This window comes from Pogoniulus pusillus, chromosome 6 (genome assembly GCF_015220805.1).
Source record: "Pogoniulus pusillus isolate bPogPus1 chromosome 6, bPogPus1.pri, whole genome shotgun sequence".
NCBI lineage: Eukaryota > Metazoa > Chordata > Aves > Piciformes > Lybiidae > Pogoniulus > Pogoniulus pusillus.
The window spans coordinates 23,023,418-23,049,455 of record NC_087269.1 but is presented as its reverse complement, the minus strand read 5'-3'; the positions used below and the strand labels follow the sequence as shown (position 1 = coordinate 23,049,455).

At 44.1% G+C, this 26,038-nt stretch overlaps 1 protein-coding gene across 5 annotated transcripts in view; it reads left to right on the top strand.

Annotated features, from left to right (window-relative positions):
* Nucleotides 1-23,601, top strand: part of NDST2 (N-deacetylase and N-sulfotransferase 2) — a 159,457-nt gene extending 135,856 nt beyond the window's left edge. For all 5 annotated transcript variants that reach the window (XM_064144936.1, XM_064144933.1, XM_064144935.1 and 2 more), the window contains 12 exons: nucleotides 6,265-6,352; nucleotides 6,535-6,689; nucleotides 8,147-8,332; nucleotides 8,668-8,796; nucleotides 14,624-14,806; nucleotides 15,541-15,637; nucleotides 16,871-16,994; nucleotides 18,482-18,656; nucleotides 18,892-19,062; nucleotides 20,371-20,480; nucleotides 21,516-21,618; nucleotides 21,776-23,601. In XM_064144936.1, the coding sequence (XP_064001006.1) occupies nucleotides 6,265-6,352; nucleotides 6,535-6,689; nucleotides 8,147-8,332; nucleotides 8,668-8,796; nucleotides 14,624-14,806; nucleotides 15,541-15,637; nucleotides 16,871-16,994; nucleotides 18,482-18,656; nucleotides 18,892-19,062; nucleotides 20,371-20,480; nucleotides 21,516-21,618; nucleotides 21,776-21,901 (1,647 nt within the window). In that variant the 3' untranslated portion in view covers nucleotides 21,902-23,601. The remainder of the gene's footprint in view (nucleotides 1-6,264; nucleotides 6,353-6,534; nucleotides 6,690-8,146; nucleotides 8,333-8,667; nucleotides 8,797-14,623; nucleotides 14,807-15,540; nucleotides 15,638-16,870; nucleotides 16,995-18,481; nucleotides 18,657-18,891; nucleotides 19,063-20,370; nucleotides 20,481-21,515; nucleotides 21,619-21,775) is intronic.
* The last annotated feature ends 2,437 nt before the right edge of the window (nucleotides 23,602-26,038 follow it).

Genomic DNA, 26,038 nt, shown 5'->3' with positions numbered 1-26,038 from the left:
GCTCTCTCTGTTTCTCCAAGTGTACTGGAGGCCCCAGGCCATTCACTCTGGATTCACATTTAACATTTGCCCTTAGATAGATCCTGCATGAAATTCCATGGGTACCAGAAATTATGACAATAAGCCTGTGACAGCAGTTGCCAAGCACATTTCCAAGACAATTTCAAAGTGAGATGCCCTTTAACCTTGCATCCAAGGGCAAAGAACGTTTAAGACAAAGATATAAAACAAAATAATGCTGTACATGTGTCACTTTACATGAACCTCATCTGTTACATCCTCCTACCATCACTTTTCCACCTCACTAGGAATCTTGCTACCTTTTCTACATGTTTTATGCATCCATGCAAAATATCACAGAATCATGGAATGTTAGGGGTTGGAAGGGACCTCCAGAGATATTGCCAAAACAGGATCACCCAAGGTAGGCCACACAGGTGGGTTCTGAAAGTCTCCAGAGAAGGAGACTCCACCTCTCCAAGGAGCCTGTTGGAGTGCTCTGTCACCCTCACCCTAAAGAAATGTCTCCTCATGTTGAGGTGGAACCTCCTGTATTCTAGTTTATAGCCATTGATCCTCGCCCTGTCACTGGGCTCCAACAAAAAGAGACTGGCACCTTCATTGTAACACCCACTCCTCAGATATTTACAGACACTGATAAGGTCCTCTCTCAGCCTTCTCAAGACTAAGCAGCCTAAGTTCTCCCAGTCTATCTCCATTTTTTCAGGTCTTGGAGATTTTAAGTTCTGCTTCTGATCCCAAGTTTAGCCTGGGAAAAAGGAAATCCTTGCATTGTCTTTGGAGCTAGCTTTATCTTTTCTATTCATTTGAAGCTGTTCTCCTGAGGCAGCTCTAATTAACTGCATACCATTATTTTACTTGCTTCATTCTTTAATAATTCTTCAGAGCTACCTTTGACCATAACACTCTAAGCAAACAGGTATAAAAAAGAGTGTTTCCAAGCAGACAGCTATAGAAGAAATAAACAGTCATATATAATAGTTAAGGAAAATGATAACTGCATTTCACTGCAGTGTCGCTTTGTTTTGAAGTGCTGAAATGCTCCAGCAGTTTGGATTGTTTTAAAAGTTCACAGTCTTACCTTAGTCCTAAGCAGGTCTTGCACCCTTTAGTCCAAAACCAGCAAACACAGTCACCTCTCCAGTGTTTTTGCAGGTTACAGACACACATGGGAAAACAGGAGATAGGTGGCCAAAGCTCTTGGAGACAAAGACTCTGATAGTGACATTAAAAACAAACCCAGACAAGATAATTCCAAAAGATACTTTGTTTGGATTTTAACAGGGTGGAATGGAGGAATAATCTGTGATCTGTAAGCAGAGAATCTCAGGCAAAGCAGATAAAACCGAGATTTATCCATTTAAAAGAAGCTCTGTGATTGCAGAGCTACAAGAGGGTAATGAATTTTTATTTTTCAAAAGCGAGAAATAACTGCATGGTTTTGTTGATAGCCTCTCGCCGTGGGGAGAGGAGGGGATATAATAGTGACAGAACAGCTGGCATTTTCCTTGGCCTTTTATATGAAAAGTCTCTTTCAGGGCTGTTATCTCAGCACACAGCTCCTTATCTTAAAGCTTAGATTACAGTGGTCAGGGAAGCAGTTTGAAGATTGGATGTTGTATGAAGGTATAAAATTGACTCTGCTGTTCCAGTAAGCCTGTTTACCATATGCAGATCCATGTTCAGAGAGCTTCCCAGACAAAATTATTATTAAAGCACTGAATATTATTTGATCAAATGCATGCCCATGGTAGATGTCCTGTGTGAGAGGAGAAATAATTTTATTTGCAGTGCTTAAAGGAGAGATGAATAGCTTTCTTCTTTAACAAGAAAAATGGGAATTGTTCTTGCTTGTCCTTTAAAGATGATAACCCTTGAGTTACACTTTCTGATAAAAGGCTGCAGAAGGAGCTTGCAGTCCTCAGTTGAAGCGAAACAGTTAGAAATTGCACAAGGAAAACATTTTTCCCTTGTAAAGTTTACCAGAGATTTTGAGCTACCCATAATTAGCAAACCAAAATCTCAGAGAATCCCTTCTCTTCTCAGTTATTCTACATTCAGTCTCTTTTAAAGTCATAACCCTTGGAATTTAGGAAGCCTCTGTAAAACTGGCCAACATAGGTGAGCAAAAAGATCTGACTTTTACCATCCTTCCTGTTTGTCTTCAGGTAAGAGGAGTAGAAGATTAAGTAGATTAGTTTTTGTCTATTTTGCTGGTGATCGTTGCAAGGGCATAAATAGTGAGCAGTCATTGCTAGCAAGTCTGAGAGCAAGCTAAGTGAGAATCAAGTGAGAATTTTGAGTTGTGAATGGTGAGGGTGGCTGTCAGCCAGTTCTCACCTTTCTAGATTGTAGGTGATCTTACCTGAAATGAAAATACTCAGCAGTTTCTAACTCCCTGATTCTAACATTGTTGGAACCATGAATGCTTTCTCTTTCAATAGTGCCAGTGCTACTGCTGGACCATAAGAAAACTGCAGAGAATCCTCTGCAGAATGTGCTACCCAGTGTCCACAGGGCCAGTTCCTATGAAGAAGGTGGTTCTTTTGCGACATGTTCCCAGTGTGCTTTCTACACAGTTGAGAAGAGGCTGTCAAAGCACTGTGCTTTTTCTTCTTCCATTTTTTATCATGTTTGTCTTCATTACTCCATGTACTGTTTTCCTAGGTTCATGGTATCCTCTCTTTCAAGTACCTAACTCTCAACCTTACATTTCCCCATTTTGCGTCTTTTTAGAAGGACCTAAGTTATAGTGGAGGTAATAGGTAGTGTTTGTATGAAGCAGGTAAAATCTCTACAAGGACTTTTGGAACTTAAAACTTTCATAGCTAAAAAAGCAGACTTGCATGAAGGCTTAGCCCTGTATTATTGTGATGCCAATGACTAGATCCTAAAGACAATTTAAAGAGGCTACAATCAGGGTGCTGAGGCTTCCTGTGATTTCTTTATTTCTATTAGAATTTTAACCCCTTTGAGAGAGTTCTTATCTTTCACTGCATGGAATCAGGAGCTTGCAGTGACTGTTGAGTAAATCTCTGCAGATTTATCAGTGAAATATTACAGCTTTGTATGTTTTTAATGTGTTGCAACAAAAGTCACAATTTTAAACTTTTTTTCTGACATTGATGTAGAAATAAAGATTTTTCATCATATGAGATTGTAAAAAAACCCTTTTTTAAAGCAATAAGCATCAAACATTAGATCAAAGCTTAGACCTGTTTTGCTTTGTGACCAGAAATGTGCATTAGAATGGAGATGTCTGTCACTTGGGCCTGCAGCACAGCTACCCCAATTAAGTACTAAGAGCCTCCAAAAATACTGGTCATGAGTTGTGAAGGATGTTCTCTGATAGACTGTGACAAGCATGAAACCGGTCTGGCCTTGATGTGTCTTATCAATTCTGGTGGATGGTGCTGGCAATCTCTTGAAGGCCTCATCTGTTCCTTCCTGAGAAGGGCCTTGCTGAGCTTCTAGCAGGGAGCATAACTGGAGAAGGAGCTGTTCTCTGTAGCTAGTGGGCTTGGTTGCATCTTGGAAGGATTTTTTGAATGGAAGGTAGAAGATATAAATCAGAGATGTCAGAGCAGAGAGAAGTGTCGTTTTCCTGGCCTGTTGCCACATCTGTATTGATGCAGCTCACAGACCTCTTTGAACCAGTGTGCTAGGGAACAGCAAATGCGTATTTTGTTGAAACAAATTTCCAAGTATTTTCCTTGTCACCTAAATCTCTTTCATCCTGTGCAAGGGGAAGACATTTCTTTAAACCTGTCATGGATGTGGAGAACATAAGCGGAAGGGTTACTCATGCTTAGCAATAAACTAGCAACAAACAGCCAAGAAAGCAGGACTCTGCGGGGCTTCACAGCCTCAGAATTTCTGGGGCCCCCTTGATTCTTGCCTGGTCTCTCCCTGGGCACAAAGAATTGCTGCCTGCTGGAGCAGGGCTTTTTGAGATTTGTCATCAGACAGATGTGTTGTCATGGTAACCCCAGCCAGACTTTAAATCTTCCTCTGCAGAGGAATGCTAAGCCTCTTAACCACTGTCTTTCCCTTCTCTACCTCCCTGTGCAAGCTTGAGGAGCTTGATGTGCCTTTCAGGGTAGCAGGGAGAAGTGGTGAGGCTTGGGTCAGCTCTGCAGAAAAATAATGACACATTCCTGTATAAAATGTTGGGTGATGTGTTCCAGGTGCTGGTCCCAAATTTGATGTGGGATTGTCATCCAGATGAACAAACAGGTGCTTCTCTTCAGAGAAGTGTACAGTTCTTAGTCTGTGCTCCCTGATGTGTGGAATGAGTCCCTGTGTCTTACATGAGGGAAACTTGACCTCTCATTGCCTGTACTGGGTCTTGTGCATCAACAAAGGAGGCAACAGCCATCAATGCTGCTGGCATACCACCTTTTAAAAGCACTGCCTGTGTTTGTGATAAATTTATCGGAATACTACTCTTAGGTGGGAACTGGGGTAAGGCTGTGGTAGGCATGTGGCCATGGAGGAGCCAGGATCTTTGAAGTACATCCCAGTCTGCATTTGATGTCACTGTTCTGTGTCTCTAGGGACAGGTCTGAAAGGTTAGTTCCCTCAGAGTGCATTGAGAGTGTCAGAAGCACTGCAGAAATAATCCATGTGTTCTTCTCACGTTGCTGTGTGTGAGAGGTCAAGGGCTGCCTGCCATGGGACTGAAACTTCTTCTTTGCTCCAAGATACATTTGTAGTGGATGGGTGATTGAAGTAAATTAAGAAATAATATTTTTTTTTTAATTAACGTGAACAGTCTTTGGCCAGCACTGGTTTGGTATATTAGTGACAGCAGTGATTTGTCAGGGTATCCTTAAGTGGTGGGTGTCAAGACTGGTCCCCCAATTGAATGACCCTGCATTTGTGAATGCACCTTCACCATCTAGAGCACAGTGTACCTGAACAATGCCTGTAAAGTGTGACTCATGTGAAGGCAGCGTTGTAGTGTTCTTTTGTGCTCCTTGGGGCTGGGCAGCTGATGCAGAAAGATCTGCTCATCTGCCCTGCAGAGTTTGAAAAGTCTTCATGCTTTCCCCAGTAACTGTGCCAAGTTGTTTCTTGCGTATTTGCAGCTAGCCCAAGTCTGCTGTTGAGAAGTTGTCACCTTCACCTTGGTGCAGCCACTGATCCATTGCTTTCTTGGTAAAGCCATTAACATCTAAATAGCTGTCTGAGCAAGGACCACCTCTGCCACCTGCCAACAGCCCTACTGCTAGGTCCTTATGTAATTCAGAACTTCTCCCATAGGGAGCTGCACCAATGACACTTTCACTGAAGCATGCAAGTAGCAGCAGAGCATGCATCTCAAGGCTTCTCTCTTTCTGTTGGTTTCCAGCAGATGAAATTTGACTAGAATTAGTTTTTGTCTTACTTGCCTGTGATGTACTGAGACTCAGGGTTGGGTTTTTTTTCTGCCAGGCTTGTCTGCTGTCATACTCTGTACACTGCTGGACCTTGGGATTTGTGGCACAAGCCTTGTTTCATCCCTTCACTTACAGCAGATGAGACATTTAAAGCAGACACAAGTGTGCAAGAGGGAACCTGTAGAAGACATGATGACTATGAATGTCAGCTCCCTCAAGTTCTCTTTCCAGAATCCAGGAAACTTTCTTGCTACAAGAGGGTTTTGGCACTTTGCAAGGACACAGGACCAGGACGTCCTCCCTGCCGCCATAGGATTCTTTGCATGGGAGTTCTGTTAATCCACCTTCCTTATTAAATAAAAGCTCCCTGCCTTTGGATCACTTAGTTACTGCTCATTATGTTGCTGGGGTTTTTCCCCACTGACTGTGCACCATGTGCTGCCCCAACCTTCTTTTCATTAACATGTAGGCTCAGAGAAAAGGCTGAAAGTTCAGTAGCAAAATCTCAGCCAAACATGGCAGAGCAAGGGAGCACTGAGTTTGAGCTCAGGAGGGAGAAGGGATCCGTTGCTTGAAAGTGAGATGGTCACTTTGCCTTTATACAGGTACTTGGAGTCTTTCACGTTGAAGTAGAGAGCATCACCTGACTGTGTTTTTTAAATGCCATCCTTTTCGTATAGCAGGACTTCAAATAAAGGCATTGTATGCAAAGCTCTTAGCTCCTCTGTTTCACTCCACAGGCAGCAGTGTCTTAGCCCCATGCCCTGTGATACCTCTTTACGCTGAACTGGGCACCAATAGAACATGGAAACACTACAGAGCAACCGAAAGTGAATGTTTGTTTTTCCTTTTATTCAAACAGGCTTTGCTGAGCACCCAGAATAAGCTGAGAACTTTAGTTCCAAATTTCACCTTCAACCTGGGCTTCTCAGGGAAATTCTACCACACAGGTAAGCACCTGAAATTTCTTTGCCTGTGTACAGCCCATGTATTAGGGGAGGGCATGGGTAACATGTTAGAGCTTCATTCTCTGTTGGAGCAGCTCAGCATTGCAGGGGTTTTGCCACTGTTTTGAAACACTGAGCCCCTATTCTGCCTTTTGTTTTTGCACTTCTCTTTCATCTCTCTGTAGGTACAGATGAGGAAGATGAAGGGGATGACATGCTGCTCAAACACAGGAAGGAGTTCTGGTGGTTTCCTCACATGTGGAGTCACATGCAGCCTCATCTTTTCCACAATGTCACTGTACTAGCTGAGCAGATGAAGCTCAACAAACAGTTTGCTGTGGTAAGGGTCAGCATAGTTTGTCTACTTTACAGCACTAACCCTTAAACATTCTTCTTGTGGAATAGCTAATCTATACTGGTGTAGTAACTCAGCTGCATTTAAGAAAGGCAATTCTGAAAGTTTAAATAGGTGCATGAATTCTGCTGTCCTCAGGCAAGAAATACCGTTTGAGTGCCTGCCTGCCTGTGCGATGGGAAGTGTTTCCTGGCACCTGCATGGCCCCAGGCAGCTCCACTCAATTTCAGGGTGCATATCCCAAGGCTCTTGTTTGCTGAGGTGTGAATTTGTAGCATTACCATCCACACCAAATTAATTTACAAAGCATAGCAGTGAGAAAGATTTTTTTTCCCATCTTTATTCATTGTGGTTTTGTAAAGAAGTTCCCTGGTCAGTAGAATAAAGTGCACTGTTATAACAGCCCTGCTTCTGGCCTCCTGGACAATGATGAAGTTACTTATCTAGGAAGTCCGGGGGAAATTCCCTGGGTTTGGATGAAGGAGGGAAAAGCCTTGAACATCCTGCATTGCTGGAACAATGTCTGTTTGATGCTTACAGCCCAGAATTGAATATAGCCTATATGTTTCTCTGAAAAAGAATGTCCTCTTCACCTCTAGTTTGCTTCTTTTGATAGTAATCCCCTTGGGAATAGCAGGCTGCTGTCTTGTGTTCCCATGACACACACAGATTAGGCATGATCTTGAATTCATAGCACAGATGCAGCATTATAGAAACAATTCAGGCCTCTTTTCCTAGTTAAGTGACAGTGCAGTCTTTTGTGAAGAGACAAAGCACAGAACACAATTACACGTTTAACGTAAAACAGGCTAGCAGTGGGAAGAAGGTTGCTGCCTCACTGAAGGACTCAGTGTTAGTGTACATCACCAGGGCAGAGCCATCATCATTGGCATTATTAGCAGAACCACACAGTGGAATTAAAAAACGTTGAATTCAGATATTTCCTGTCATTTTTATATAGCCCCAGGCCCTGTATCTTTACTCGCAACAGTCTCTTGCTTCTTGTCTGGTTTTCCTTTGAACTGCTAGAAACGAGACAGAGCCCAGACATCATCTTCCTTTCTTTTTATATCTGCTAAGGAAATTTTGTTTTCCTCCTCCAGTGACTCAGATCTGGGTATTGTGGGAGTGAGACGTGTCAGTTAACACCATTAATTAGTTTGTAGTAGCCAAGGAACCAGAATTAATCTGGTTTGTCACACCTGGAAGCTACAAGACCATTCTTACAGATGTTTTCAGTGCTGGATATCCTTATCTGATACAGAGCCATCCTTACATTTCTATAGGTGTGTAAAACAGGTTTCCTAGTGCAGAGAGTTTTCGTGTTACTCTGTCATCTTGCTCCATCTTGGGTTCTATTGCTAAACATGGTCCTCGATAATTATCTTTAGTAAGGATATTAGTCAAGTATTGAATGATCAAGCTGCATATTCTGTTTCCAGGAGCATGGGATTCCCACAGACTTGGGCTATGCTGTAGCTCCCCATCATTCTGGTGTTTATCCTGTCCACACACAACTGTATGAGGCATGGAAATCAATTTGGAACATCCAGGTAACGAGCACAGAGGAATACCCACACCTACGGCCTGCTCGGTACCGACGTGGATTCATCCATAACGGAATCATGGTGAGCACAGCTGTGTGACTGGAACCCATTTGCCTACCCAAGGGACAGTCTCCTAGTGACCTGCATCAGGTATCACCAGTATTTCCAAAATCATCGAGTCAAGCAAATAAAAAAACTTGGCAAAGAGCAGTTTTTGTGTTTCTCAGTGCAGTTCAGAGGTGGGTACAGAATGAAAAGCAAACCCAAGCACCACAGGATTAAAATAAGATCCCACTGACTTGTTTGCAACTGTGATAAGTAAAGGGGTGGGAGCAATATTGAGTTGTCTGAACCTGTGTCACTTACATCCTGCTGCACCTGCCTCTTGCCTCACATTCTTTTTTTGATACTACCAGGTTTTGCCTCGACAGACCTGTGGTCTTTTTACTCACACTATCTTCTATAATGAATATCCTGGTGGCTCAAGGGAGTTGGACAAGAGCATTCGTGGTGGTGAACTCTTCCTGACGGTGCTCCTGAACCCAGTAAGCTCGTGTGAAGAAGGGGTTGGTGCATGTGTGTCTCAGCTTATGTGCCTGATGTGGGAAAAGGCTAGATCTTTTGGGAGAGTCACTGTGACCGCACATCACAATGTGGGTATCTCCAGTGTGATGCTAATGAGACGTGAAAGAGAGCCAAGAAGTACTTGCTAATTAACAGCTGCTTTGCTTTACACATTGTGTAGGTAGCATTTGTATTGAGAAGTGCAATACTTCGCAGAGAGGAGCTGCCCTGGGTGACATGCTAAGTGGGGCCCAATATAGTGAGCCTTACGACGACTGCTGCGTCCTCATGAATCAGAAGTGAGATATGTCTTGGCTCCTTCAGTTCCACACGCATCTGCTGCCTGTTGGCTCCTCTGGCTGACTGTTTTGTTCAGAATAATTGCTTTCTTTTTGCTTCCATTATGAAGCACTCTCCCCTTTCTTTCAGTATGTGTCCACTTGGAATGATCTTCATGTGCTCTTCTTGTGATGTAGCTGTTGCCTTGAAGCATTTGTGGGAGATCTAGGTCTAACACAGGTGTTCTGTTTCCCTTTCAATACTTGACAGCTCCTTTAAGTCACCAAGCTAATGTATTTTCAGTACTCTGCAGTTTCTTCCCAGTTCATAGTCATGGATGGCAAATGACATGAGTGTCTTATTTTGCACCGAGGCTGGGAAGATGGCAAGAAACGTAAAGCCCAGTCATTTTTAGAAAATCCTGAGTGGATATGCTGCACTTTTTGACCATACAGTAACTTTTGCAATGTCCCACCTGTGTTTTTTTTCTTACAAAACTTCTTTACAAAACTTTATTTGGCACCTCTTGTCATCCCTTTCCTTGAGTGGACATTGCCCTGACAGGTTTAGATAGTGATTTTATAATGTCTACCTCTGTAGGCTCTCCTGAATATAATGATGTTTAATCTGTTCTCATGACTTCCATATTTCTACCTTTTTACTTCTGCTTTACTCATCTTTTCCACCAGTGCCTGAATATGACCAAGAAGCCAAGCAAGCAGATCTGAGACAAAGTACGTTGTTTCTCTCTAGTTACCTAGGTGGAAACACTTGGGTACTGGTCCCAGTCATTGAGTACCTGTTAATGCTATTTGTCATGTAACATTGGTGGCTTTTCTCACCATGATGTTTTCTTTCGTCCCTTCCTTCATTTGCATTTTGATTGCAGGCTTGTATCTCAGCTTTAGCCGCTTATGGCTGTGGCTGCTGAGGCTCAGAGAACTGGACAATCAAGCTTTTTCCCTCAGTGAGCTCAGTTTTTTCTTGTCTCTTGCTTCTCCTAGTGTTTAGTACCTCCCTACTCCTGGAACTGTGGTAGTGAGAAAACTCTCACAATGTGCTCTGGGTGTATCACACAGACAGCCTGTGGTTTACAAACAGGCCTTGGGACCAGCACTGGTTTGCTGTATGATCTGCAGAAGTGTGGGTCTATAATAACCCTAGCTAAAAAGCTGTTCATACATCCCCACCTGAAAGCCAGCCTTCTGTCCATATCACCTGAGAATTTCTTTCTTTACACACAACCACCAAATGTACCTGCTTAATCTAAGTCTGTAATAGGAAGAGGAATATTTTTTTCCATTACATATGGAGTGATTGGTCAGGTGGAAAGAAACTACTGTCTTTTTGGGCTTGTCTTCCCATGTGTTGAATGAATTCTACCTTGTACCACTTCATAATGGTTAGATCTTAAAGAATACCTGCAGAAATAGCCACTGTAAAACTTAGAGCTCTAGGTTGCCAGACTGTAATCCAGAGGTCAGTACTGGTCCTCTGTTGTGGAGGCAGGGAATTAATGTGTGGCCGAGTTAGGGATTTTTATACAAAAATAGAGTTATTTTATTTTCCCCAAACCCCCAAACTATATATACAAAGATTGATTTAGTTTAATTAACAGATTCAGTTGCTTGAGAATATCTACAGGGATGCCATCGATAATCTGACTATTTTGGAAGTCAGAAGTTGGAAAAGGCTTTAGCTATTAATTAATAGCATTTTCTTACTAATAAAGTTGAGCCAAAATAACTCACGATCAGGCTGACTTCCTCGTGGGGTCTGTCTCTCTCTCGTTCCCTTTCAGCAGCTGCAGGGGGACCGTTAAGGGTCGTTAAGCTTACAAAGGGTGTCAATAGGTGAAGCAGTCTTTGAAGATCTTTCTGTATCCAGGCCAGGTAAGAGGGAGGGGGAGAACTCTCAGGCAAGCACGAAGGTTCAGGCAGGAACGAACTCCAAGCGGGGATGAACTCCAAGGCAGGAACCCCCAAAGGCGGGAAGCCCCCAATATTTATACTCTCTCTAGACAAAGGGCAGAGTTACCACTTCCTTAGGCGCGAAAGCGCACAGCCAATCCCAGATCGATTCCAGCGCGGGCACTGCATGGGGCACTCCTCCTGCGGGCAGGACCCCTTTGTTCACCCCCTTCACGCCTGCAGGGCAGGCGAGGGGCGGGGGGAACCGGGCAGTCTGGTACAGGATGAGCTTGCTTGCCAGACTTACTATTGACTCTTCATTGTGACTTCTAAAACTTAGGTGCCTCCCAGTGTTTACGCTTCCTTTTGGCAGTGAAGCATTTCTCTCTGTCAGTACTGGAGCACTGTGCTCTTAAGCTCTTCTTCATTGCTCATGTTTGCACAATGACTCAGATCCTTGCGTTCCTCCTCTTGATAATAAAGCCGTCTCCTAGGCCTGATAGAAAGCTGGCCAGCCCTGTAGCCCCAGCAGTGATCCATAGCAGACTTTCAGTCTGTTTTGGTGCTTCCAGCTCCCTTTGAGTGGATGTGCATGTGCAGGAGTCTCGAAGCCTGTATGTATATGATTAACTCCACAGTGCAAACAATATGTTTGGTCTTCTGACTGATGTCAGGAAGGAGAATAGCTGTTGATGTTCAGTAGACAGATGATCACTTCTCAAACACTCTTGCTCAGACTACAGAGGCAGCTTACTGCTGTGCCCACAGCTGCTTGTTATGTTTTGCAAGGATGCTCATACGGTCCTGTCTTCTGTATTCTAGGCTCTCTGTGCCACTTCCTCCAATCTTTCCTCAGTATGAAAGAAGGGAAGCTGTGGCCTGCTGATAGTGGAAAGGAGAGAGAAAGGAGGGAGGTGTTATTTCCAAGCCAGTCACTGCGTGTGGATGGGAGAGATAGATGGGACTTGAGAGAGTGTAGCTAATGTCAGAGATAGTGCTCAGAGCTGTTTTGGCAGCAGTAGCATCACAAGGCAGACAAAGCTGCCAGTCCTTGTTCAACAGTGCATGTGTGTCACAGGTCATGACTACACATTCACGGGAAATGGCTCTTTGGTTGGGCTCATCTTGGCTGCTTCTAAATCCAATTGCTTGGGACTGTTTGCATGTGACAGCATTACATGTGTGAGCTGTTTTACCAAATGTAGTCAGTCTTGAGGCAGTTGCTAAGCTGGATCACATACAGGCTGATTTTTTTTATTCTGCAAATCTTGGAGGAGCCCCAGGTGGTGACCTGCATCCTCCCTGCTGCAGTAGTTGTTTTTATGCCAGTGAGACAGACACTTCAGGCAGCAAATTTTTCCTCTTAATGTTTCACCGGCAAGTCAAAGAGAGAAGCCACCCTTTGCTGTCACACCTCATTTCTGGCTTCTCCTGTAAATGGGCAAAATACAATAGGAGACACATCTTTTTGCCACCTTACACGCCCTGTGGCAGTTAAGCAGAAGGTGTTTCTGTCCTTTGCTCTGTGTTGTATTTAGCACATCCTCTTTACACAACAGCACCAAGCATACACTGCTCTTTGAAGTGTAGGTGCCAGAGACTGTCTGGCAGGGCCTCTCTATCAGCTCAGTAGGAAACCAGAAGTGAAAAAGTCACAGACAGACAAGTGGGATAAATCTTTAACTCCACTTACTTTTCCTGTGTCCCAGAATTCTACCACTGTTTTCTGTTCCTTACCCAAAGAGTCGGGGGTGTGAGCACATTACGATCAGTATTAAATTTATTTCACAGTGTCCTGAGCATGACTCAGGCACATGAAACTACTTACCTGTCACTCCTTATCACACTAAGACCACTCCACAGTGACACTGTTCAGAAGACTGAATTCAGACCTCCCACGTGCTAGGAAATGTCTCCATCCCAACACCATCTGTCTCCTGCTTCTTTCTTTTGCTCTTCCCCTACAGTGAGTGGGAAAGCCATTCTTGTCCCCTGCCAGGGAAGCCTGTTGTTGCCTGCTAACCTTACCTGGCATCACCAGGATTTATCACTGAAGAGTGCAGCAATAGTTATCCTTGCTGTGACTGAGGTCTCTCCCCAGTGTGCACTATCAGACGCTGGGCAGGGAGCACTAAATCATCCACATAGTCATTCCTATATTTGACTTAGTATTCTTCTACTAACCTGTAGCTGTGGTGTGGCATGTGTCTGACAAACTGCCGTTGTGTTGCAGCAGTGGGCCCAATTCCCAGTAGTGAATTCCATGTGACCTGTTAAAGCTACACATCAGACTCAAGCTGACAGCAATCTTTTACTCTCTTTTCTAAAAGTAAAAATACTGAAAAACAGAAAGGAAATGAGTCTGCTTGAGAGAAGAGATGGCTTGGCAAGGCAGAGATAGCACAACAGCTCCAGAGTACTGCAGTGCTGGGAGTGTACCTGTGGTTGTTCAGTGCCACTTTGACTCTAACGGTTTACATCAAGGCTTGGCAGGACATTTTGCAGGGGTTGATTGTGCTGAAAGCTCTTGCAAGCTAAAACCTTATCAGATGGCTTCTGTTCCTAGGACTAGTGCAATGTCTTTGCAGTCCCTGTTCAGGTGTTTGTATTCTGAAGTGTGAAGCTAAATTTGTTCCTTACCACTTAGGAGGCTGTTAAATAATATGTCAAATATATTAAGTGGAAATGTTGTTACTGTAGTGGAATTGCAAAATGAGGTTTTATTAAAAAAATGGGTTTGGTTTTAGGCTCTACTGCAAATTGCCTTCAAATCAACAGAATGCCATACATGGCATTGAACAGTTGATTCAGCAAGCTGAATTTCTGACCAACATCCTTAATTGCTAAGACAGGAATATCTGAAGTAGAAAAAGTATTCAGAGTCTAGGCTCCAGAATTGTCTCTAAATTGCATCTTGCAAAGTAAATAAAATGGGATGGATATGAGGCACTTAGTGCCATGGACTAGTTGACTGGATAGGGCTGGGGATAGGTTGGACTGGATGATCTTGGAGGTCTCTTCCAACCTGGTCGATTCTATGATTCTATGATTCTAACTCCAAAGTGAATGAAAGCTGACAGGCTCTGAGCCTGGAAATAACTTCTTTGAAAACTGCCCCTTATGTTGCTGTGCTGTGGACTGCAGCAGGCTGCCCCTCTCCCTGGCCTGCTCCTCTGCTGTAGCAGGCACTGCAGCTAGAGAAGCTGCCCTGGTTGTGCCTTTGTGGAGAGGAAGGGAGGTCCCTGTCCTCACATGAAAGAGACTTCACAAGGTTTTGACTGGGTGAGAGTCATTGACTAACTCTTGGACTAACCCTTGTTTCCTTAAATGTCCCAGATCTCCTTGAATGGAATTTTGAAACTGTTCTGGCCTCACATCCAGGGTTCAGTTATCACCCTCACACCGTTTGCAGGTGGGGAGAAGAAGCCTGTGTTCCTCCTGTCTTGCAAGCACATTTCTTTCGTTTTTCATCAGACAGGGCTGGATCGTGGCAGATCGGTATTCATCAACCCAGACAGCCAGGGCAGTCTGAGATGTGAACAGCCTCTTGCTGAGGCCAGCTGGAAAAAGTGGTAGTGCTGGCCGATTTACCAGTATCCCATGTCTTTCCTATTCTCAGATCAGCATCTTTATGACTCACCTGTCCAACTATGGGAATGACCGCCTCGGACTGTACACTTTTGAGAGCTTGGTCAAGTTTGTGCAGTGCTGGACCAACCTTCGCCTGCAAACATTGCCCCCTGTCCAACTTGCAAAAAAGTACTTTGAAATCTTTCCTCAGGAGAAGAATCCCTTGTGGCAGGTGAGAAGACAGCTTTAACCACTCCTAGTAGTTTTACCAAGAGGTATGTCCCACATTTAAAATGTAGCAAGACTGTGATACAGAGCACAGAAGGGCAGTGTGTAAAGCTTTTAGGTTTAACCTTTGTGGCTTGAAGCTACAAGTGACAAATTGCAAGGTGGAAGGGGTTGGCAGTAGGTCACAGCTGAGATGTGAGCTTAGAGACCAGAATGGCTGTCATAAGTGACCAGGGAGCAGGCAAACACTGGATCATTAAAGAGTTTATAGTAGAGCAAGCTTCTGTAAAATATTAAGTGTGCATAGCTATGTGTGGTGCTAGAAGAACTTGCAGGCTTGTTAATGTGATTAAGCTGAAAGTAATTTCACACTGCAGGATTCATGTTCATTACAGGAAAATGTGCCTTTGCCACTTTATCCCAGTGCAGCGGCTCTCTGCCAGAAGTTCACAGATGCTGAGCTGCGTCACGGTGGCTCAGCCCATCATGGCTACGTAGGGCGAGACCTGTAGTTCAGGCTCTCAGAGAGATTTTGTCTCCCATCTCATTTTGGAGCTTTTGAAAACATTCCCCCATGGCTTTATGTAACACTTCTTGATGCCTGGCAGAGCAGCAGTGTTGCTGTGAAGTGTTCTTCATATGCTAATAGCATTTTCCCATGAGGGCTGGCCCTCCAGATTTTCCTCCCCTTTCCATTAGCTCCTGTGATAAAGCTTAATCCTATCACTTGTGCTGCAGAATCCCTGTGATGATAAGAGGCACAAGGATATCTGGTCCAAAGAGAAAACATGCGATCGGCTTCCAAAGTTTCTCATCGTGGGACCTCAGAAAACTGGTAATGTGAATTTGTCTAAAGACAGATTGCAACTTGCATCTCATTCCTCCAGAGAGGAGAGCTGGGAAGGTCGGTGCTGTAGACCTCTATGGCTGACCTTGGTGCAAGCTGCCAAATGGCTGCAGAGGACATGTCAGAGAATCTCAGATTTGTTTTAACCTAAATCTGGCAAGTCTGTCAGTACTTTGGGCACTGACACTATACTTGGCTCGATGTGATTTGCAGAGAAGAGCCCTACCTGCAGCTTCGCGTTTTGACTTCCCCATGCAAGCTCAGAGAAAACAAGACGTCTCTCAATGTCACAATATAAGCTGTCAGCAGGACTAAACACATGCTTAACACGAAGGATGATGAAAGCCTCCTAGTGCTTGTATTGTGACAGATCTGTGCACTCACTGTCAGTGGGAGGAAGAGATCCTCTTTTGTATGACTTCTGTCACCACCGCTTAACTGCTGCGTCCCTGTGTATGGCAGTGACGTGACAGTATATACTGTACTGAAGAGAGCAAAGTCTCTTCAGTCAAAGCCAGGTCTTCAAACCTTGATGTTCTCTGCAGTGTAGTGGAACAGCAGCTGCCAACTATGAACAGCAAACAGTGATCCTGGCCTTGGGAGGAAGCCTATCCCAGCCAAGCATCTGTTTGCTTCCTATGTGAAGTTCAGTTGGTGTGTGCAGCATGAGCCCTCCTGTATCATGGCCCAAGCTGCTGGCAATGGTGCAGCAAAAAAAACAAACTCGTAGCTGCTCCTAGCGGCCTACATCTGACTGCTGAGAAGGATTATCTGTTTCGACTTGGTAAAGGGAAAACACCTACAGGCAGGCCAAGACAGCTCTAGCTGAATTCTCATCCAGTGTTGTCCTTAGCGCATCTTCCTGAACACACAGTACTGCCCTGTAGTGTCCAGGCCACCCCCCATTTGGCAGGTATGGGTTCTGCCTCATGACAGTGTGGCTGAGCCACCACAGAAAACAAGGCGTAGAGGCAGCCAACATGAGTATGACAGCTGTCGTGCTAAGGAGGTGACTTAAAGCAGCTGCAGAAGATTAAATGTGGGATTTAACTGCCCAGTCAAGTTCAGTCCCAGCATCCTTGGTGTCACTGCTGCTGTAACCTGCATGAGTTAAGAGATACACAATAGGAGTGTGCCCATCTGAGGATTGTTATTGCAGTGTAGGTAAGGCAAGCCAAGCTGATGTGTGACCCAGGCCCCATTAACTGGTTCCTGTTGCAGGTACAACAGCTGTGCACTTCTTCTTGACCATGCATCCAGCTGTCACCAGTAACTTCCCAAGTCCATCCACCTTTGAGGAGATACAGTTTTTTAATGGACCTAACTATCATAAAGGCATTGATTGGTAAGAACGCCAATATGTTGTATTCTGTGATATGGTGCACCCATATCTCCTCTTGAATGCATGTCCACCTCAGCTACTTCAGTAGCTTCTCTCTTTCTGAACAGCTGTTTTTGTTGCTACTGCTCAGTGCATGTTCTGTGTTTTCCTGCTAACCCCACTGCTTAGTCCCAGAAGCAGGACAGGCAATTTCTCATTTTACTGATTGTTCACCAGGAGATTTCTAGGCATAGTTTAGCTTTAAAATTTAAGAATCTTAGTTAAATGTACTTCTGTCATGAGGTTTCTTTTCCATGCAAAACAGACAACAGGGTGCTCATTAAAAAGTTCTCTGGGGTGTCTGAGTACACATAATACAGAGGGGACAACCTTCCTGCTGTTCTTAGCCTTTGATTTAGAGCCATCACTGCATTCCTTGCTCTAGCTTCAGTATCCATGTGCATACTCTTTACCTGTAAAAGCATGCAGTTATGATAAAGTGCACCTGGCAGAGAAAGTTCAGTGTCACTGGGACTATCATTGGCATTATCATACCATTGTGTCTGCAGACAGAAAAATTGTAAAGGTGTCTCTTGCCCAAAGCTTTAACTCTGCGGTCCCTCATGCATGGCTCTAAGGGATGGCTGTGTGACAGTAAGGCATTCTATCATGGAATTTCTTTGCCTCTGAGATGTGGGAGATTTTGTCTAACTTTGCCAACCACTTAGAGGACCATTGAAAAGGTACTGAAAGGTGGTTTGTACTTGAGCAAATCTCATGTGAGTCAGGTACTACAGAACAGTTGCAGCAGCTGACAGGTAGGCCTGGAAAGCTTAGGCTTTTATATGCATCCCCTGGAAAAGTCATCCAGCTTGATTTCAGTGTAACATCACATACAGGAGGACAAATTTTGTGTTTAGCTTAACATTTGAGTTCATTGTACAACTTAAATTTCAGCAGAGACCGGTCTATCAGTGCTTTACAGTGCCCTGTTGCCCCATTAACTCCTATCCTACCATTACTGGAATGTCTTAAGTTTCTACATTGCTAATTTGGTAAGCTCTTGTGAGACAGGGCAGAGCTGTTTGTCCTGCATCTCAGCTCTGGATTCGAGGTACAGAGATACATGATTTAGGGTTAAACAAGTGGTCAGTATCAGGGCAAGCAGTTGAGTCTGACCTTACTCTTGGACAAAAACCTCTTTTCTGTAAAGCTTGCAACTAGAACCATACCCTCACCTTTTTCACCCCACCAGGGGCTTGAGGAACACACTCTCAGCAAAATACTTTTCTTACCCTTTTATCATCTTCAGCTTTCTCCATTATGCTCCACCACTCCTTTTTGAGTCAGGCCTCTGCCAGCTCTGCACCCATTTGCCCATTCACTGCATTACTGGGGAGGTGCAGTTGTCCTGTGAACTGTGCTTGTTGGAAAGCAGCAAGGGCATCATTTTGCTGTGTGCCATTTCTTGGCTGGGCCATGCTGCTCACCACGTCCCATCTGTTTGGCAGGTACATGGAATTCTTTCCCATACCCTCCAATGCCAGCACAGACTTCATGTTTGAGAAGAGTGCCAATTACTTTGACACAGAGTTGGTACCAAAACGGGGTGCAGCCCTGTTGCCTCGAGCCAAAGTCATTACTGTTCTGATCAACCCTGCTGATCGAGCCTATTCGTGGTACCAGGTAACTTAACTGCACTGTTCCATGGGTGAGGGCCAGAGAGCTGTTCCAGTAGGGTGAGGCAGAAAGTCCATAAATTGGTTTCATAGAAGGGTCAAGGGTACATGATGCAGGCTGCCTGCAGAGTGTGGACAGAGTTACTTACATGGGTGGGTGGTTGTGCATTCAGTGGGATCTGCAGAGGCAGGTAGGGTGGGACGTTGCATTTCCACTCCTAAACACAGTGTATGTTTTTCAGCACCAGCGTGCACACAATGACCCTGCGGCACTCAATTACACCTTCTACCAAGTGATTTCTGCCAAATCTCAGGCGCCTCAGGAACTGCGCAACCTGCAAAGCCGCTGTCTGCTCCCTGGCTGGTATTCGACTCACCTGGAGCGCTGGCTAACATACTACCCCTCTGGGCAGGTAGAATGTCTGGTGGCAGAGGTTCTCACAGAGCCCCTCATAGGTTGAGTGAAGAGAACAAACTGTAACATGTGCATCTGCTTCCCCTCTCCTTGTTTTCACTTTCTGTGTTGTCTCCTGGAACAAGTGCCATCACTTGTTCCTCCCATTATGACCTGATAAGAAATCAGACTTTAATACTCTTGAGTTTGCACTTTATTTGTGAAAGTAAGTGAGGACACTGTTGTCTCCTAGAGAGCTCCAGAATATTGAGAAGTTCAGCAAGCACAGCAAGATTAGTACTGTCTTTCTTTCATCTTAGCAGCCTACAGCCCAGGGACCTCTTGAGGCCCAGTAGGTGTTCAGCTACTTGCTGACATTTCATTGCTTTAAAGCGAGGCGTCTGGACTCTGACATTCTTAGTTGCCATGCTGTGAAGCCTTTAGCTGTCTGTTGAAGGGAAACCTCACTGCAGAGATGTCACGTTTCTATGTTTAGTCAATACATTTGCAAAAAGTCGGTTAATAGACAATTTAAACAATTAGTGTCTCTAAATCCCCAAGAAACTTACAAACTGTCTAATACAGTGTGAGTCAGGATTTGTTTTATCAAGTTCCCTTCAGCTGCTGGGGCTATCCTCAGTCTGTAATCCAGCAGAGGCTTATAATGCCCATTTAAACTCTTATTCTCTGCCAAAGCAGTAGCCTAAACTGTGCATGACAGATCTGCCAAGACTAAAAGAGACATGGGAAAACATTCTTGGGCTTGTATCTAATTTCCTTATATTCTTAGAGGTTACTGCTGTGAGGAATGAGAGAGCCAAACACACCATGCTCATCCTGTCTTCTTGCCTTGCCCAGACTTCAGTTCATGTGACTATTTTTCTGTTCTGCTCTTTGGACTAGGTAATTTATTAGCACAGATGTTGCTAATTTATTGTCTGTCATACATATAACAGGAGACTAACCACAGGTTACAGAGGTATGTAGCACAGTGGCTACTGACATCTGAAAAGGATATATGAAGTTTCCAGAGACTATATGAAACGATGCTACTGCTCAGCCGTAGTGCACAGTTACAAAGAGTTTGGCTAAAGGCGAGGTTATTAATTGAAGCTTCTGATGATGTATTGGTTTATGGTACTTGTGGCATGTGTCCTAACTTCTGTGGTGTTAAATGGACCTCATCCCTGCACCATGTTCCTCTAAAATAAACAAGCTTTGGCAGCCTTTACTCGTGTGTCAGGGCAGTTTTTAGATTGAGGAAACACGTGAGTAGTATTCAGCACAAGCTGTCAGAAGCTAAGGTGGCTGCTGTCTGTCTTTTCAGCTTCTCATTGTGGATGGTCAGGAGCTGAGACACAACCCTGCCTCTGTCATGGACAACATCCAGAAGTTCTTGGGAGTTACGCCACTTTTCAACTACACTCAGGCCCTCAGGTAGGGAAATTGTTCTTGGGAGGACATGTTCTAGCCAGGTGTGATATTACTAAGTACTTGAGTGGAAGAATACTTCCATTCTCTGACTAAAATGCCTGCCAAGGTTTCAGAAGCATACCTAACACCAAACTGCTACTAAGTAAAGGCTGTTATTCAGCTATTACTGTGAACTTGCCCACAGTGCAAATGCTTTAATCTGAACAGACGAAGGGCTAGTTAAAGGTGAACTGTGACTTTAGCAGCCTTCAGAACAAACTGCAAACCTTGTGGAGATCCTGAATGTTGCTCTTTGCAGCTGAAATGCATGCTTTCACGCCTTCTCTGCTATCGCTGCCAATGCTAGTTGAGGGTAGTGGGTGATGTGTGTGTGTAAGCATGCAAGCAACGGCCCTTTAACAGCAGAGAACTAATTTACTTCTCCTGCAGCTGTTTTTCCCTGGCAGATGGCTCCCCAGTGGAGGGCAGATTTAGGGAAATGTCAGATTACCTGGAATGCTGAATGAAGCACATGTGATGGTAAATGGATTATTTACAATGATGGTCCTGGCTGATACCTTTCAGACATGGCACAAAGTAAACTGTATTGGTACTTGCTTAAACCTCAAGCTCACCTGTGGACAACTGAGGGGACAGTCCAAACCCAGACATGGTTCCCAGTATTGCCTTATGCCTTTTTTTTAACAAGAAAATAGAAAGTGATTATTCAAAAGAATTTAATTGGAGGATTATCTAATACTTCTCAACTATAATAAGATTTGATTTAAAAGAATTTACATACGCTAAACCATTTTTTATTATTATTTCACCTCCCCTAAGATATACAGACAAAGGCTCTAACTCCTCTGGAATTTGCATAAAGCTGAATCAGTCATGATCAGAATGGGTGATGAGAAGTTCTAAACCACAAATGCCACAAATAAACCCAAATTCAATTTGTAAAGCCTTGACATGGGAAATACCTATGGAGTTACTTCATTTCTGCTGCTATTAATTGGGCATGTGGCCATGTCTTTTAAAGACAACTGTCATTTTCAGATTTGATGAAGCAAAAGGATTTTGGTGCCAGCTGCTAGATGGAGGAAAGACTAAATGCCTAGGAAAGAGTAAAGGAAGAAAATACCCTGATATGGATTCCTCGGTGAGTAACTGCCTCAATTCTGTTAGCAGCACAAGACGTAGAAACATCCCAGCAAACCAGCCATGATTTTCCTGCCATCTCTTCCCTAGATGCCCTATGGCATGTGTTGAGGATAACAAATTTTTTCACATTTCTGTGGTCTGTATTTTTCACACAGTCACGTCTGTTCCTAAGGGACTTCTACCGGGAACACAACATCGAATTATCCAAGCTGATGAATAGACTTGGGCAGCCCCTTCCAACCTGGCTCCGAGAGGAACTGCAGAACTCCAGCTGGAGCTGAGAGGGACTGCCTTACCTCCAGTGCCACTAGGATGTGTGGTGCTCCAGTGCCTGCTATGATGCCATGTCTTGTCCAAAACAACTGGACCAACAAGCAGGAGCAGAGATTGCACATGCAGAGCCTTTCCCCACCATTGGGAAGGGCTGCTGCCTCTGACAGTGCCCTGGGACACGGATTGCAAGTCACAGTCTTGAGTATCAATGGTGTGTTACACTTGACTTCTTTTACTTCCAGGAGGGATGTGGAATGTCCATCCTGCTTTGAGCAGGGGAGAAAGCATGGTTAACACTCTTTAAATTCCTCTTCTCAGTGTACGGGCACTAGCTGGAGGGTTAATGTATTACTCCTTTTGAGTCCTGAAGACTTAAGAGGTGAGCTATCAAGCCCACCGCTGAGAGAAGAGCAGCAGCTTAATAAAGGGGGAATCAAGCCTAGTGAACTCCAGCTTTTATCCAGTAGTCTGTTTGGCAGCAGCAGGGTACAAGAACACCTCGTTCCTCCCCATGCAGAATACAGTGGCCATGATCATTACTTACTTACAGTGCCACTGCATGTGGCTGCAGGGGACTGCACCTTCTTGGAGACAGAGCAAATATAACATTGTCTCTCTCCATCTGCAACATTGCTGGTGTGATAACAATGTCCACTGACTTCGGGCAGAGGGAGATAAGGCAAAGCTGTGGATACTGACATATATGGCAATAGGGCAAGTACTTCTGTGCAGGGACTTCAAAAGGTCAGCAAGCAGTACATCCCCTTAGAGCACTTTGGAGGCACATCTTAGTGCAGCACAGCAGCTGGGGGAGGCAAAGCTCAGGTACTGTAAAATAAGGCTGATGATACATCTGAAAGCAGATTAATTCAGGTCTCCATTTCTGATCAGCTTAAAAAAAACCACCCAAAACACCCCAGCAACAAGGTCTCTATCACATAGGCTGCTAGCTACCACCTGTTTTAATCCCCTTGCAGTCCAACAATGAGAGGAGAAAAGCTAAAAACCCCAAAACCACAGTTAAACGTGGAAGGCTTTAAGTTAGCAAAAGTGGTCTCCTATAAGAGGCTGTTTAATTTACTACACCTGCACACAGTCAAGTTCACAAAGGTACTTTGCTTCCTGCAGTTGCTGGACAATTATTCTCAGAGGAAATCTTCCATCAGAGTTGGACACGTTTTCTGTTGCTGAGCCATGGGCTTCTGGAGTTGTATGGGCTAGCGTCCCTCTCTCCCAGGCACAGATGGTCCTTGGGAGATAGCTGCAGTTCCAGAGAACAGAGGGGCAGGACCCATAGGGACATATTATGGGAACTTCCACAACTGTCACAAGCTCCTTTTCTCCTACCCTGAGAGAAGCTGCTTCAACCAAGCTTTTCCATTGAGCCTTAGGTATTGTGTATTTCTCAAAGAATAGTGCATTTACCGTTGTATGTAAATGTATATAATACACAATACAGTATTTTATTTCACATACCCTTGGAAAGGGTTATTTTGTGCAGCCAAAACAAAAGACAGAAAAGACTAGAACACCCTCTCTGGCTCCTGTTAGAGAGAAGAGCCCACTTCCTGCACTGGATTCCTGTATAGCATCATTCACATTGAATGATAATGGAGCAATCCTTGGCTCTCGAAGCTGAGCACAAGTGTCTGAATAAAGGCTAGAAGTAGTAGTAAGTGAAGATTCAATAAATGTTCTACTTATTTTTCTTCTTTGTGATGATTTGAAGTGATGTCATGGCCTCTAATGCTGGTGGAAGGGTAAGAAAAACTGAAACACCTGCTCCAGGTCTTATACCTGCTATCTGGGAGAGCAACAACTGTAACACCACAGAAATGTCCTATGGGTTCTTGTTCTGAAAGTGCACCTGCAGGCTTGCAGAAGCTGGCACAGCCATAACCCATAGTGAAGATCCCTGTACTTACTGGTGTGCACTAGCAATGACGTTGGGGCCATCCCTGGCTACTGTACTGGTTTCCAGCTGCTGTGCTGCAGCAACAGAGCTTTGCTGTGCACTGCCTGCCCAGACCTTACACTGAACTGGAAGCAAAATGTTTAAATTGTCACTATTGTGGCAGGTCTACAAACCAGCCTGCAGCTCTGCACCAATAAACATGGCAGCAGCTGCTTTTGCATGCTGCCAAAGGAGGAGGGAGAGGATCTTGGGGACCAATGCTAGCGACCCGCCATTAAACACAGTTTCCTGCTCTTAAGCCACTACAGATTATCAGTTTATTTACACAATTGCTTCATGCTTTACCTCAGACTGTGGAACATCTTTAAAGGAATAGATGGATTTAAACATTAAAAAACAATCAAGATATCAGGAATAAATGTTGGGAGGGGCTCACTAAATGTCAGGGCACTAGTGCTTCACTCAAGGCAGCAAAGGGCAGCTGTGTAGTCTCATTATTTATTATTTCCCTCTCCTCAGCTTGTTATTTCTGTGCTATGCTAGTTCTTGCTGCTTATGCTAATGGCAAACAAATCACCTGCTGTGGTCAGACCCAAATGTGGGAATGTCTTTATCTGATCTGGCTGATGAAGAAGCATTTTCAAGTCTGGTAACTCCCTCTGACAGCAGACTGCTGCAGAAACTACTCCCTTTCCAGACATCCCTTCAAAGCTGTGGAAGCAGACATTTCCTCCTAAGAGCAGCTCTTATGTCAGAAGCTCTAGGATACTAAAAAGACATTAGAAACACCTTTTCCAGGGAGGGAACACACGTTAATAGATACTGACCCTTTAGGCACTTACACATTCCAGACCCTCACCCTTCATTTCAATACTGGAAACAAACCCCACCTTACAGAACGAGAGATTCATGATAAGCAATTCACTTCTAAAACAAGGAAAATGGTAGGCCACAGAACATGGCTAGAATCTGATACATAAAAAGGTGTCATTTGGCCTATGTATCAGAAAGGCAGCTGACTGTAATAGAAACAGGAGCCAGGTCATTTCACACTGTGAACTGGAAGAGTTCACAAAAGGTGAGAACAAAATGAACACTAGGGGGGAAAAAAAAAGTTGTTTTTTTTTTTAAGCAAGCCATAAAAGCAACCTCCAAAAAGAGCTCAGCATGTGCAGCTGGAACTTCTACTCACACGGAACCTCTGGAATTCAATCAGTTAGATATTTAACAGAAGATTATATTTAAAATTCAGCTGCTACCACTTTCTGCTGGGTGCATGAGTCTCAGCTTTAAGGTGAAGACCTTTTAAGGGACCTGGGAGAATTTCTCTGTGGGTAGCAGCATGCATCAACTCTGTGTAAAGATCTGATCACTGCAAACTGCAGTTTTCAGTTGATGATAGCACTACAAAAGTCCATATTGCTGTCAGAAGCTTGCAGCTCCTGGCAGTCAGAATGACACATGAGTCTAGTAAGAATCTAATAAGAAACTCTCAAACTCATCCATTTCAGCCCCTCATCCTCAGCTGGTAAGAGAATCCTTCAAGTCCTTGCTGCTGATGTTGCTGTATCAGTAGGCCATAGCAAGAAAAAAAATAACAGGTCTGCCTGTGCCAAATGAATGCGAAGCAAATCTCTTTATGCTTCTTGCTGAATTTTGGACGTCTCCTGGCTAACACAGTGTGACTGCAAGCACAGCACCAAGACAAAAGCAGCTAACACATACAGGCTGCCTCAAGCTAGGCAGGGTACCTGCCATGCAGTAGGACATGGATTCAACACTGATACTGCCTCACCAGTTTTCACAGCGTTATGCTAACAGTTTTTTTCCTTCCCCATTTTTTCAGAGTATAAACACTGAGCACTGTTAAGATGAGGAACTAGTGCATGCTGCTGAGAAACACTTTGCAAACTGGTTTTTCAACCAAAAATTATTCTCAGTGCTTTCATCTCCACTGCTCTTGAGAACTATATAGAAATAATTTATTAATCTAATTTTGGCTCTAAAGCATGGCTTTTTTCCAAGACTCCATTTCTCCTCATTTCTCATCTGGTCTCAAAAATGCTTGTAAAACAGCATGTCCATAATGGTGACACTGCTGCAGCAGTCTGAAAGCCAGCTCACATTTATTTCACTCACAGTAACAAAGGCTCATAAATCAGGCCAGTCTCAAACCCCTCATGCCACTGGAAAAGGTGCATTTCAGGACTTGCTTAAGAACAACATGCTG